At 32.6% G+C, this 14101-nt stretch overlaps 1 protein-coding gene across 1 annotated transcript in view; it reads left to right on the top strand.

Annotated features, from left to right (window-relative positions):
- The window catches only part of Dzip3 (DAZ interacting zinc finger protein 3), an 84374-nt gene that overhangs the window by 22987 nt on the left and 47286 nt on the right, over positions 1 to 14101 (top strand). The window contains exons 5-8 of the mRNA XM_010630156.2: positions 5413 to 5529; positions 8060 to 8140; positions 9712 to 9836; positions 12711 to 12825. Coding sequence (XP_010628458.1) covers positions 5413 to 5529; positions 8060 to 8140; positions 9712 to 9836; positions 12711 to 12825 — 438 coding nt within the window. The remainder of the gene's footprint in view (positions 1 to 5412; positions 5530 to 8059; positions 8141 to 9711; positions 9837 to 12710; positions 12826 to 14101) is intronic.

Raw genomic sequence — 14101 nt, forward strand, 5'->3', positions numbered from 1 at the left:
AAAAAAAAAAAAAAAAAAAAAAAAATCAGATAGCTGAATATGCCTGGAGTTGTTTATGTGTCTTTTGTTTTGTTCCATTCCTCTGTGTGTGTGTGTGTGTGTGTGTGTGTGTGTGTGCGTGTGTGTGTATACCAATGCCATGCTATTTTATGCTATTTTTATCACTAGTTTTGTAGTATAATTTGAAATCTGGGATTATAATGGCTCCTCATTTGTTCTTGTTGCCCAGGATTGCTTTTACTATTTTGGTTATCTTCTTATGCCTATGCATTTTTAGGATTTTTTCCTCTTGTTCTGTGAGGAATGCTATTGGTATTTTGATTGTGATTACATTATAACTATATGTCAGTTTTGGAAATATGGCCATTTTGACAATATCGGTTTACCTATCCAGGAATAGGGGATATCTTTCTCTTTTCTGATGTCTCTTTGATCTCCTTTTTCAGAGTACTGTAGTTTTTGCTGTAGAGGTCTTTTACTTCATTGCTTAGGTTCATTCCCATGTATTTAATTTTTTTTAGGTGCTATTTGGAGTGATATTGTTTTTCTAATTTCTTTCTCACTAAGTTAATTAGAGATAGAAAGGAAATATACAAATTGGCTTACACCTCAAAATAAGCCTACATTAATGTTTTCTCATTGAAAAACACTATCCAGGTACATAGGAACACTATTGATTAGTGTGTGTTCATTTTGTATCCTGCTACATTGGTAAATTTGGTTATAAATTCTAAGAGTCTTTTGGTAGATTTTTTTTGATATTTGCCTTTCATTTCTTTTTCTTGCCCGATTTCCTGATTTCTCTGGCTAATATTTTGAGAATTATATTGAACAGAAGTGGTGATAGTGGATATTCTTGTCTTATTCTTGATTTTAGAGGAAATTTTTCAGTCCCCCCCCCTTTTCAGTTTTCCCCTTTTAATATGATGGAAGTAGGATTTTGTTTTGTTTTGTTTTGTTTTGGTACTGGGGATTGAACTCGGGTCCTTGCACTTGCAAGGCAGGCCACCTAACCGCTGAGCTAAATTCCTGGCCCAGAAGTAGGATTTTTATAAATGGCATTTATCAGATTGAGGAAAGTCTTTATATACCTAATCTCTTCAGGGTTTTTGTTGTGACTAGATGTTGTATTTTGTGAAAAGATTTTTTTATGTCAATTGAGATGATTATGTGAATTTTGTCCTTTCCTCTCTTTATGTCATATATTTATATTCATTGATTTGTGTATGTTGAATCATCCTTCTATCTCTGGGATGAAGCCTACTTGATCATGATGTATGCATGATCTTTCTGAATTGTTGCATTCTGATTGCTAGTATCTTGTTGAGGATTTTTGCATCTATAGTCATTAAAGAGATTGGCTTGGAGTTGTCTTTTTTGGTTTTTCTTTTTGGAAAAGAACCTACCTCCTAGGAATAACTTTGGGATTACTTATTCCCTTTCAACTTTACTAAAGAGCTTTAGGAGTATTGGCATTAGATTTTCCCTAAAGTTCTTGAAGAATTTAACAGTGAATCCCTGGGGACCTGTGTTCTTTTTAGTTGGTATGTTTATTTTATTGTATTGGTATATTTTTGTTATACAGTATGCTCACATTTATTACTGGGAATTTGTACCTTTATGTAATAAGCATATCTTGGTTCTTATTTTTTCCCCATTCCTCTGCCCTCCCTCCACCCTCTCCACCCCTCCCTATTTACAAAGATTTTGTTTTCATTTTTTTCCTTTTCTCATATTTTTTCCTTGCCCTTCTTTCTGTTCCCCTGCCCCTCCTATTTCTCCTTCCCCTTTGGGACTTTTCTTCCAATTTTACCTTATTTATTATACATTTTGATTCTTATTTACACTTTCAGTTTCTTACCCGAGAGAAACTATTTGGCATTTACACATGTGCGTCCTATTTAATTCACTTAAGAGTATGGCTTCATTGTGCATCTATTTAGCTATAGAGACATTTGTCTCTAGTTTATCATTCTTTATGGCTGAGTAGTACCTAATTTTACACACACACACACACACACACACACACACACACACACACACGCATTTTCTTTATCCAGTTTCCAGTTAATGGGCAATTGGGCTGTTTCCAAGTTTTAGCTATTACAAACTGTGCCACTATGAATATGGGTGCACATATATTGCTGTACTACGATTCTTTTAATTCTTTTGGGAAGTTATCCAGCAGGGGAATAGCTGGATCAAATGGGACCTCTAATCCTAGTTATTTGAGGTATATACATACTGACTTCCACAGTAGTTACACCAGTCACAGTCCCACCAAGAGTGGTGAAGGGTCCTTTTTTCCCCACAGCTCACAAAACCAGATGATAATCTCAATAGATGAAGAAAAAGCATTTGACAAAATCCAACACCCATTCATAATAAAAACCCTACAGAAAGTTGGAATAGATGGTCTCTATCTCAATCTGATAAAAGCCATCTATTAGAAAAGTCATCTATGAAAAACAGCCAATATTATACTAAATGGTCAAAAACTGAAATCCTTTACACTAAAATCAGAACAAGACAAGGAGGTCCACTGTCACCACTCCTGTTCAGTACAGTTTTGGAAACATTACCAATGCAGTTAGAAAAGAGAAAGAAAAAAAAAGGAATAAAGGTAGGAAAAGAAGTTAAGTTGGTATGGTTTTTATTACTTCTTCAATTTTATTGCCTGTTAGTGATGTTCACAATTTTTAGATCTTCTTGATTCAGTTTTGGTAATTCATATGTATGTAGGAATCTTATCTATTTCCTCTGAATTCTCCAATTTATTAGATTACAAGTTCTCAGAGTAGTTACTAATAATCTGGATTTGGCTGTGTTGATTTTGACTTCATTTTTTAAATTTCTAATTGCATTGATTTTGTTCTTTTTTGTTATTAATATGGATAGATGTGCATTTTGTTTATTTTTTAAAGAACTATCTGTTTGATTCATCGATTCTTTATATTTTTTAGTCTCAGTTTCATTGATTTCTGTTGTGATCTTAACAATTTTCTTTCTTGTATTAGCTTTAGATTTAGATTGTTTTGATTTTTCTAGGACCTGAAGTGCATCACATAATTTGTTTGGGCTTATTCTGTTTTTCTGATGTTCTCAGATATAAATGTCTCTCTTAGGACTGCTTCCAAGGTTTTCTATAGGTTCTGTTATGGTATACTGGCATTATTGTTTAATTCTAAGAACTGTCTAATTTCTTCTGTGAGTCATTCATTATTCATGAGGTTATTGGATAATTATCATATATTTGCATAATCACTGGTTTCTTTTGCCTTTGATTTCTAGTTTCATTGAACTATGATATTATGCATTGGATTAGTTTTATTCTTTTGCATTTTGTAAACGTGATTTATTGGCCTATTCTGGAGAATGTCTTGTATTGCTGAAAAAAACTGTTCTGTTGTTAACACTCTACATAATTAAGTTTATTTGTTTAAAGGTTTGATTAAATTCTGATATTTGTTAATTTTTTGTCTGGTGAATTTGTCTATTTGTGACAATGGAGTATTGAGGTCTCCCACTATAACTGTGTTGGAATTTTATCTGATCTTTTATATCCAGTAGTATTTGTTTTATGATAATGAGTGTGCCATTGTTTATAATTGAATATATGTTTATAATTGTTATCTCTTCCTATTGAATTTTTGCCTTAACAAATGTCTAATGACCTTCTTTACCTCTTTTGAGTAGTTTTGGCTCAAAATCTACTATGTCAGAAATTACAGTAGCTACTCCACCATTTTTCCAGATTCTGGTTGCATGGAATTTTATTTTTCATCCCTTTGATTTTTAATCTATGACTTTTTTATTAAATATGTTTCCTTTATACAGTGTATTATTAGATTTTATTTCTTGGCCCATTCACACAAATCTCTGTCTTTTAACTGGGAAATAGCAACCGTTCACATAATTACTGAACGATATTAACTCTTCACTGAAATAATTACTGAAAGGTATTGCATTATTTTCCTGTTGCTGATTCCCCCCGCTCCGTTTTGCTTTGTAACTTAGCCTGCTTGGTTATTTACTCTGTTACACTTTTTGGCATTATTGGCATCATTGTCTCTAGGATATTCTTCGGAATTTTTTGCAATGCAGGTTTCAAGTTCATGCATTTCTCTCTTTTATTTTTCTTTTTATTGAGTTTATTGGAACAGTCTAGGTATACAATACAATTACATTCATCACTGGGATTCTGTACCTTTACATAATAGGTCTTGATTCTCATTTTTCCCCTTGTCCCTGCCCTCCCTTCACCCCCTCCTCCCCTCCCCATTTACAAACACTTTATTTCCATTTTTTCAGTTTTTCATATTTTTTTCCTCTCCCTTATTACCTTTCCCCCACCATCCCACTTTCCCTACACCTTTAGCCCTTTACTTCCTATTTCACATTATTAATTATCTCATTAGGATCCTATGTACTATTATAGTTTTTCACACCAAAGAAACTATTCGGTATTTCAGTTAAAGAAATCTCTTTATGAACATTAAAAATAGGGAATCTTAAAATAAAACTAAAAAGGAAAGTAAAAGAGAAAAGGCAATGATGTAACATTAAAGTAATCCTTAATTCTGGAGATGAAAATGGTCCCTGAACATATTTAAATTGCTTCTCGCTCTTACGGTCTTATCTTATTCTTTTTTTCATTATTTAGAGAATACTTTATTAGTTTCTGTAATCAAACCCACATAGATATGACCTTACATATTTAGTATGATGTGTTACCCCTGGGTCTAGAAATGTTAATTTATTTTTTTTCATGCATTTCTCTTTATCGCAGAAATGTCTTATTTTTCCATCAATTTTGCAATATAGTTTTGCAGAATATATAAGTCTGGATTGGAAGTTGTTTTCTTTTCAGGCTTGTAACATTTCACTCCAAGCTCTCTTGGCCTTTAAAGTCTGTGTTTAGTAGTCTGCTGTAACTCTAGTGGATGTACCTTTATTAGTGATTTGTTGTTTTTCAGTGACAGTTTTAAAGGTTCTGTCCTTGTGTTGGACTTCTCATATTTTGACTCTATTTTGTCATGGGGAGTTTTTTTTTTTTTTTAATCATGCCTATTTGGGGTTCTGTATGCTTTTCTTATCTGTGTGTTTAATTTTCCCCAAATATTTAGAAAATTTTCCTCTATTATTTCTGCAAACAGAAATGCCTCTTATTTGACAGCCTTCAAATGAATGGTTTTTTGTGCTTTGAGGAAATAGTTACAAGGTGATTCATTATTCTGCTTAAAAATAAATAAATATGAGAACAATGTACCTGGCTGGTTTGGATTTTTTTAAATCATCTTTTTATCTCTTCTAAATTTTCTACAATGAGCATGTATTAATTTGTGTAATATAAATATATCTTAATATTTGTTTTAACTTATAGAAATTTTTAACTAAATTGTTTTTCCATAGAGAGAAGTTGCAGCCAGTAGCCAGAATGGAGAAGAAGTTGTTCCTGCTTTAACTTTACGTTTTTTGATAACACAACTGGAAACAGCTCTTAGGAATATTCAAGCTACTAATTATACTGTAGGTGTTTTCTCTTTGAAAGTTTTAAGTAATGGATCTGTGTAGCATTTTTCATTGAGAGAACAGGAATGTATGCTTATTTTGAGGTGTATGCCAATTTATGTATTTCTTTTTATCTCTAAAGAAATATACATATAAATTTATTACCTTACACTTTTTATACTTTCTTATGTGACTGTATGTCTATAATGAGCTTATAATAGTCCCCTTGATTACCAGATATTTTTTTAATCATAAGAGAAACTTGAATTAATAGGAATGGGCTTTCTGACTTAGAAATGGTGAATGAACTTCAAAAAATAAGGCATGCACAGAAAGACAAATACTGCATAACCGTATCTAAAAATATTGAACTCCTATGAGTAAAATATAGACTGATGGTCACAAAGACTGAGGGTAGAGAGAGGGTAAGGAGATGTTAATAAGTACTGGTGTGAGTATACAACCAGGACTGGTCTTGGCTTCATATGCTAGCCTCTGAACTATGACATCATACTACCTCTACACATACAAGAATATTAAAGTGGAAACCAGTTAGATATTACAGAGAGTTTTTAATCTGTAAACTTACTTGGTCCATTGAGAAAAAACACATGTATTTATCTCACCAGAGTTTGAAGCTAAACTTCTAACTCTAGTCAGTTGTCTCAGAAATATATACTATTGGTCATAAGAAGTATTCTCCGTGAAAAAATACAGTTAGAGGGTCGGGGATTTAGCTCACTGGCACTGTACCTGCCTTACAAGTGCAAGGTCCTGAGTTCAATCTCCAATAAAATAAAAGAATACAGTTAGATGATTACAGATAATAAGTTTATATCCTAAGGATATTTATTATCCTTACATACTTGGAAAAATCTTGTATATGGTATGCAGCAACATCAGTGAAAAAAGTCACATAACAAAATATGGTTATAATCTTCAGTCAGTATAAAATTGAAGAGCAAAGAAAGTTAGGGTTCTCCAGAGAAACAGAATCTCAGAGAAAAAAAAATATGATCTAATTTATTATGAGAGATATATAGATATGATTTATCATAAAGAATTTGTTCATGTGACTGCAGAGGTTAAGTCTCATGATCTGGTGTCTGCAAACAGGAAATTCAGAATATCTGATAGTGCAGTTCCATCCATTATGAAGGCCTAAGAACCCAGGGAAACCAGTTTGCACTTTGTTTTATTCAGGCCATCAATGAATTAGAAGATGCCCAGCCATGTTCAGGAGGGCAGTCAACTATACAGAGTTCACCAGTTCAAACACTAATATCCCTGGACACACTCTCATAGACACACTCAGAAAAAAAAGAAAATCTGGGAACTCTGACCAGTTAAGTTGACACATAAAAGCAACCATCACAAATAGAAAATATTTTTCTCTATAGTCATTTTAAAATTTTTAAATTTTGAGATAATTATAGATTTATAGAAATTGCAGCTGCGTTGTACAAAAGTACAGAGAGAGGTCTCTGTGTACTCTTTAAGTTACATCTTTCATGCTATAGTACATTATCAAAACCAAGAAATTGGCATTGGTTCTATGGATGTTATATCCAGGGATTCTAAGAGTACCCTCATGGACATTCAGAGATTTGCTAGGACAGAGTACTCATGACCAAAACATTACAGTAACAAAGATGTGGCAGATCACAATGGGAAAAGTCAGGTGGATTCTGAAAGAATCCATTTGTGGGTTTCCTTATGTTTTTTGTCCATAAATAGTTACAGAATAAACTCCCTTAGCTCCCACCCCAGCAAAATAAATGTAGCAACACATATGATTTATTTGTCAAATATGGCACATTAGACATTCAGATTCCAAATATCTATTGGAAGAGAATTACTTAGGGTATCCCCCAACTGCTTTATGCCAAAATTTCATATTCCTAATAGAATTTCATAGGTGTTCAACATAAATTGTGCTGTTTGCACAGTAGTACAGTGAATCACTTTCATTGGTTAGTTAATAGTGGGAACATTACTGAAATCCAAATTCCTAGATACCTTTCTAGTCACACCCAACTCTTTCTCTCCCTCCTCACCTTTCCTAATCTTTAATGTTTTCATCTCTGTAATTTTGTACACTTTATACTTAGGGTAAGAGGGTAGCCACACATTTTAATTTTTCATGGTAGCAGTGTTAAGCTTTATGTTTATATGGTTCTGACAAAACCCACATGGAAAGAGTAATAGATTTTGATATAACAGATCACTGCATTTTTTAAAGGTGGGTGGTAGATGTTTACTATTACCTAAAGTGTTCCTCAGACCTAAAATACTGTATGATGAGACAAAGAATTTTTGGAAGGTTTAAAGTAACAAAATTTTGATGGCAGTTACTTTCATTTTCTTTTACCAAATTCCTCTTCTTGGATCAAATTATCAAATACATAATATTATTTACAGTAAATATTTTAAAAATTGGTAATATAATTTTTACTCTTTAATAATTAGTAAATGAGCCTAGTGTATTAAGTTTACTATACTGAAAAGTAGCTCATTTAAAATCTAACATATTTTTCTTTCTCTGTAGGCATACCAGATTGATATTGGTTATTATTTAACATTACTGTTTTTATATGGAGTATCACTTACAGAAAGAGGGAAGAAAGAAGTACGTATGTAACTTGTAGTTTTTTTGCCCATTATAATTCTGTACACATACACTGACTTCATGTTAGCAAATTAAAATGTGGAGTTTTTTTTAAAGAAAAGCTTTTCTAGAACAATGAAACCAGCCATGAATTTTTCTGTCATGTATTTATAATGTAATTATGTCAAAGATTATATTGTTTATACTAGGAATACATAAGAAGCTCTTGACATTAGCTTATAGATTCAGTTATTTTAACTTTATTATTTTCAACATATCTGTATTTATTTCCTAAGGGCTTATCATTTATGTAAAATAGAAAATGATTTTAAAAACTATTTTTCACTTAAGTAGTATATTTTAATTCATTAATTCTGGTGTAGATTAATTTCTCTGGCCTTAATCTTAACTTTTTGCAAAATATGAGTAATACCTTTTTTTTTCAAATAAGGTAAGGTGTAAATAAAAATCTGATAGTCAGCTAAAAAATTTGTAAAGTTTCTTTCAATTTTAGAATTTTCATTCTTTTTCAGATTTTCTTTGCAGGCTTGATGTTTATTTTTTTTTTGTTTCCAAATATATACTCTTTACTTGGTTTTATAAATTAAGCATATAATTATGACTTGTTAATTTAATGAAGTAGAGTTTATAAGCACTGAAACTGAAAACATTTCTATTTTAAATAATTTCATGCAATGCAAATTATTATTTAATGTGATGTACTTGAAAGTATTTTAAAATAAGGTTATGCAGAATTAATTTTTTCTGGAGAAACCAATGCCATTATTCCTGTATTATTAATTATGATTGAAACATCTTCTAGAATTGATACTGATTTTTTTCTACTTCCCTCAAAAAGACTATGTCTACAGTTAAGAAGCCATTTCTTAGCTGGATTCAGTGTTAAATACTTGTAATCCATAGACTCTGGAAGAGTGTGGCAAGAGGAATTTAAGCTCAAGCTCAGCCTCAGAAATTTACCAACTTAATGAGACCCTGTCTCCAAATTTAAAAAGTACTGGCAATGTTGCTCTTTGTGAAGGCCCTGGATTCAATCTCTAATGCCAAAAATTTTAAAAAGCCACTTACTTCCTATTTGAAAAATTAAGAACACTTGTGCTGCAATTAGAAAAAAATTACGGACTTGTCGTGTAGAGGTACAAGATCCCAACAATGAATGTAACTGTACTGTATCCCTAAAATGTACCAATAAACTCAATTAAAGCTGAAAAAAAATGTACTTTCTGCCAAGAAAAAAAAAATTACAAAGAATTGTGCTCCAGTCATTATTAGAAAGCCCATCATTAGCAAAAGCCCAAAGTAATATGTCTCTTTTATATATAAAATATTATAATAATTGTTCACTTTGAATGCTGATATTGCACATTTGTTTATAAATAAATATTTTAGGCACTAAGTAGATTATCTATGTGATCACATATAGAGATACTAAAATTAGAGATGTGAAAAAATGACTGGATGAATACATCGCTCTTAAAGTTGCCCTAATTTCTCCAGTTGGGGAAATAATTTTTTATGTAAAAGAAATAAATGTTTTTCACATCAGCCAAACTTAGTGTATGTTACTACAGGATTATACAGAAGCTGAGAATAAATTTCTAGTGATGAAGATGGTGATCCAAGAAAATGAAATTTGTGAAAATTTTATGTCTTTAGTCTATTTTGGACGTGGTTTACTTCGATGTGCTCAAAAGAGGTAAGGGTTTCAACTAATAGATCTTTACTGTCAACTTTCAACATTGTAAAATGAGAATAAAATTTGATAAAGGATCATGATATTCATGCTTTCAGACTGTTTTGATCTTCTTTATCTTTTCCTCTAGATAATTTCTTTAATGTACTTGAAAATATCAAATAGCAAACTTACCAGGCTGTGGCAATAAGAGGCAGCCTAGCATTGACATTGTGAACATAGAATTTAGTATCTGATAGACCTGGATCCAGACACATTTTTTTACTTATCCTATAAAAATTAATATTGTTAACCTTTATGATTTTAATCTCTAAAATGGAACTAATAGTAGTGTCCACCTCATAAGGATATTGTAGGAGATTAACAGTGACTGGGATACAAAATATGTAGTACTTAATAAGTGAATGGTGGTTGTGATTTTTAATATTATCACCAGTGTTTTAGAATAGTTTTTTAAAGAATAAGTTTGCTTATAAAGAGTTCAAAGGGTCTAAATCCCGAGTTTAAGGAATATTGGCTATTTCATATTTTAAGACAGTGAAATTGTACAGAAGAACCTATACAGATTACCTACTTACTTCCTAAATGGAGATCCTTAGTCTTTATAGGATCATTCATTCATTTGATGTATTAAAAATCTGTCATATTTTAGACACTGTGCTAGGTGATAGGGAGTAGTTCTTGTCCTCATGCAACAGACATTAGATGAAAGATACAGACTTTAATAAAATATTTATAAAATACTCAATTATGAAATGTGATAAATACTAAAGATCTATGAGGGAAAATACAGTGAATAATGCAAGCTTTTATTAGAACTCCACCCTGATCAGAAATCAGAAATCTCCCTCAGGAAATACTGGTTTAGTGAGATTTGTGGGGTGAATGAGGTTTACTTGAGCAAACCCCTATGAACTATTACTGCTGGGCCAAATCATACCTAAAAGTGTCACCTGCATGATGGTTTTTCATTCTGTTTGTTTATCTCCGATCTCTGTGGCATGCCTGTTTTTTACTAGGATATTTAAGACTTCCTACTTCTCATTTGCTCGGTCTGATTAGCATGATGCCATCAGTTTAGTGGGCTAAAGTTATGCTTTGCAAGATGCAAGATAATAAATATCTCTTTAGTCTATATTGTGACCGAGTAGGAGAATTAACGTCATACGAGACAAGACAAAGAGTTTGTACTGCTGTCCTTCCTTCAGATATGCCTAACTACTTTTTAGTCTCTTAACTTACAAAAATTTGGAAATAATTCATTTTCTAGATCACTGACACTAGAAAACCCAGTTGTATGATAGCATCATTACTTTCATCTCTGGCCTCTAGTGGTTAACCCCTCTCCTGAGATTATCAAAGACAGTGGTGCCCTTCTTGTTCTGTATTTCTTATTGTACTAACAGATGAAGTGTCCTATCAGTCTTCCCAGGAACATTATCTACATTGTCTAGTGATGGGTTCTATGAAGTTTGTTCTTTGTGGTGCTGGGGTTTGAACCCTGGGCCTCATACATGCTAGCCCTTTGCTCTTAATACTGAGCCACATATCCAGGACAGTTTCTATGTTCTGACGTAGTAAATCCATGCAAACAATCTTACCTCTGCGAGTTTTCTGAATCATTTGTACACTGCAAAGAAATTTCTAGCATTTCTATGCCACTTACTATAGACCATTATTTTATCCAAATTTTTAGGAACCGTTTTTAGGAGCCAAATTTTTAGGAGCATGTTAAGACTGGTTTCAAGTGTCCTTGATAAGGAAGTATACCTTGAATTCTTTAAAGAGTTGTTCCCTGTTAGTATACACTTCACATCCAGCCTTGTCTTTATTAGTTTACACTTTTAATAGTCTCATGTATGTTTCTGCCTATATGTACTAGTAGATTCTGCAGTTCTTATGGTGAACAATTTTCTTTTCCTGGCAGGGACTCTGTTTTCCTACTTGAGCCTGTTTTCCTGACCCTAACCATACTGTTCTGAAGGCAATAACGGGGGAGAGGAAGATAGTGAGGAGGAAAGGCAATGTCTTTTGAGATATGCATCTCTGATGATGTTTCTGCATGGCCTCTACTTAATGACAGGCAGCTCTTCTGCAGCAAAGAAGAGGTCTTTGCCAGGCGGATGATTTAGGAAGAGTACTCTTCACTTAGATATCCTCATTTTAGCTCTCGGGGTCTACTTGTTACTATCAAAGCCCTGATTATAGTGTAGTAGTCCTGTTGAGGCTGTACATTTAGTTTCCTTTTGTTCTACACTTATGACTAAATCCTAGCTTTCATTTCAGCATATGCTGTCCTTATGTCTGGAGGAGGTGAGGATTCTTTAAATGTTACATAGATAACTTCTAGCTCTTACACTGGTAGTAACAGTCTGAGTCAATAGTAACAGATTGTGGAGGCTGTAGATTTGCTCTCATCTGTAAATTGCTCCACTTTATGATTACATCTGTCCCTTCTTTCAGCACAGATTATTTTTGTGAACATAGAAGATGAGAGTCTCTTCAAATGCTACCATACAGACCTTCTGGTTTTCATAGTGTGTCCTGAATTAATAGTTGGCTGACATGTGCCTATCATTCCCTTTCTTCAAGGCCTCCAAGACAGTTAACAAAAGCCAACCAACTCTACCATTCCTTTAATTATTATGACCCCCATACTGTTCAAGCTTGAACTACTACATAACCTATTGCCTCCCCTCCACCTGTATTTCATCCCAATCTACCACAGGTGAGAGACCTAGTATTTATACTTGTGTAGCATGCCAGAGGTTATCACCACTCTACTTTCCACAAAAAAGGGTTACTTGTTGCTTCATTAGTAAACTGTAGAGTGTTAGAGTACCTTTTAGACTAACCTTATTTTAAAATGCTTTATAGGTATAATGGAGGACTGCTAGAATTTCATAAAAGCTTACAAGAAATAGGAGATATAAATGATCATTGGTTTGACATAGATCCTACAGAAGATGAAGATTTACCAACAAATTTTAAAGTAAGAAATAACATTTCGTCTGTGACTAATCAGAACCATCTTTGATAAAGAATTACTTAAACCAACTACATGATATTCTATAGGAAGGACATTCTTTTATTGGAAATTAGCTTTTCATAGGATAAAACTTGAGCTTTTGTTACCTAGTGTGCAATGTATGATTCAACAAGTAGTAGTAGTGGTAGTCAGCATAACACCTGATATCCATCCGTACTAGTCTAGTATTTAACATGCTTAGAGCTAAATAGTTAAATTTGTTTTTTAAATTATATTTACCATTATTTTGTAATTAATTTGTAAAGCCTTCAACACTTTGTTGGTAAAACTTGGCCTTAAATGCCCAAAGACAGAAGTAAAATTTATGCATATTTGTTCAGATGACAAAGCCATTACTAGCCTTTTTTTTTCTTCTTTTCCCTTCATCTCTTTTTTATTTTATTTTCTTTCCTTTCCTTTTCTCTCTTTTCTGGTATTGAATCCAGGGCATTTGCACTGAGCTACATACCAAACTTTTTTTTATTTTTTATTTTGACACACAGTTTTGCTAAGTTATTCAGGCTGGGGTTGAACTTTCTGTTCTTCTGCCTCAGCGTTTGGAAGTGCTGGGATTACAGACATATGTCACCAGCCCTGGCTAACATTTTCATTCATGTCTTTCCACACAGACTTACATGTGTGAACACTCATATCTTTTCTTTTTCTAAATTGGTTTAATGTTATACATTTGTGTTCTAGAATTATATAGTATTTGTAATTATCAGTAATTAGATTATTATAGAACATGATTTTTGTATAGTACCTCATATCCAGTCCCTGGAGTTGAATATTTAATTTATCTTGAATATTTTTTATTCTTATATAAAGTTATCTTTGCATATTTTTCACACCATTCCATTAAAAGTAATTAGGAGGAAAAGCTCCAAAGGAGAAGGGGAAGTGAGAGGTTTAGGGGAAAGGAAAGAAGGGAAAGGAATTAATATGAAAAAAGAAAAAAATGAAAAGTCTTTGTAAATGGGAAGGGGTAGAGGGGTTGAAGTGAAGGGCAGGGAATGAAGGAAAAAAGGAGGACCGTGATATATCATGTAAAGGTACCATTTCCCAATGATGAATGTCATCATATTGTATACCTAAAATGTACCAATAAAAGTAATGAATTTAAAAAATTTAAGGGTAGAATTGTAAAGCAAGTGTTCACCCACTTGTAAAGCTGTTAATAACTATTTTTATATAGCCTCTCAGAAAAATTGTACCACTTTATATTATTTATATATATATA

Source organism: Fukomys damarensis, unplaced genomic scaffold (genome assembly GCF_012274545.1).
Source record: "Fukomys damarensis isolate Sample0158 unplaced genomic scaffold, DMR_v1.0_HiC HiC_scaffold_24, whole genome shotgun sequence".
In the NCBI taxonomy this organism is placed as follows: domain Eukaryota; kingdom Metazoa; phylum Chordata; class Mammalia; order Rodentia; family Bathyergidae; genus Fukomys; species Fukomys damarensis.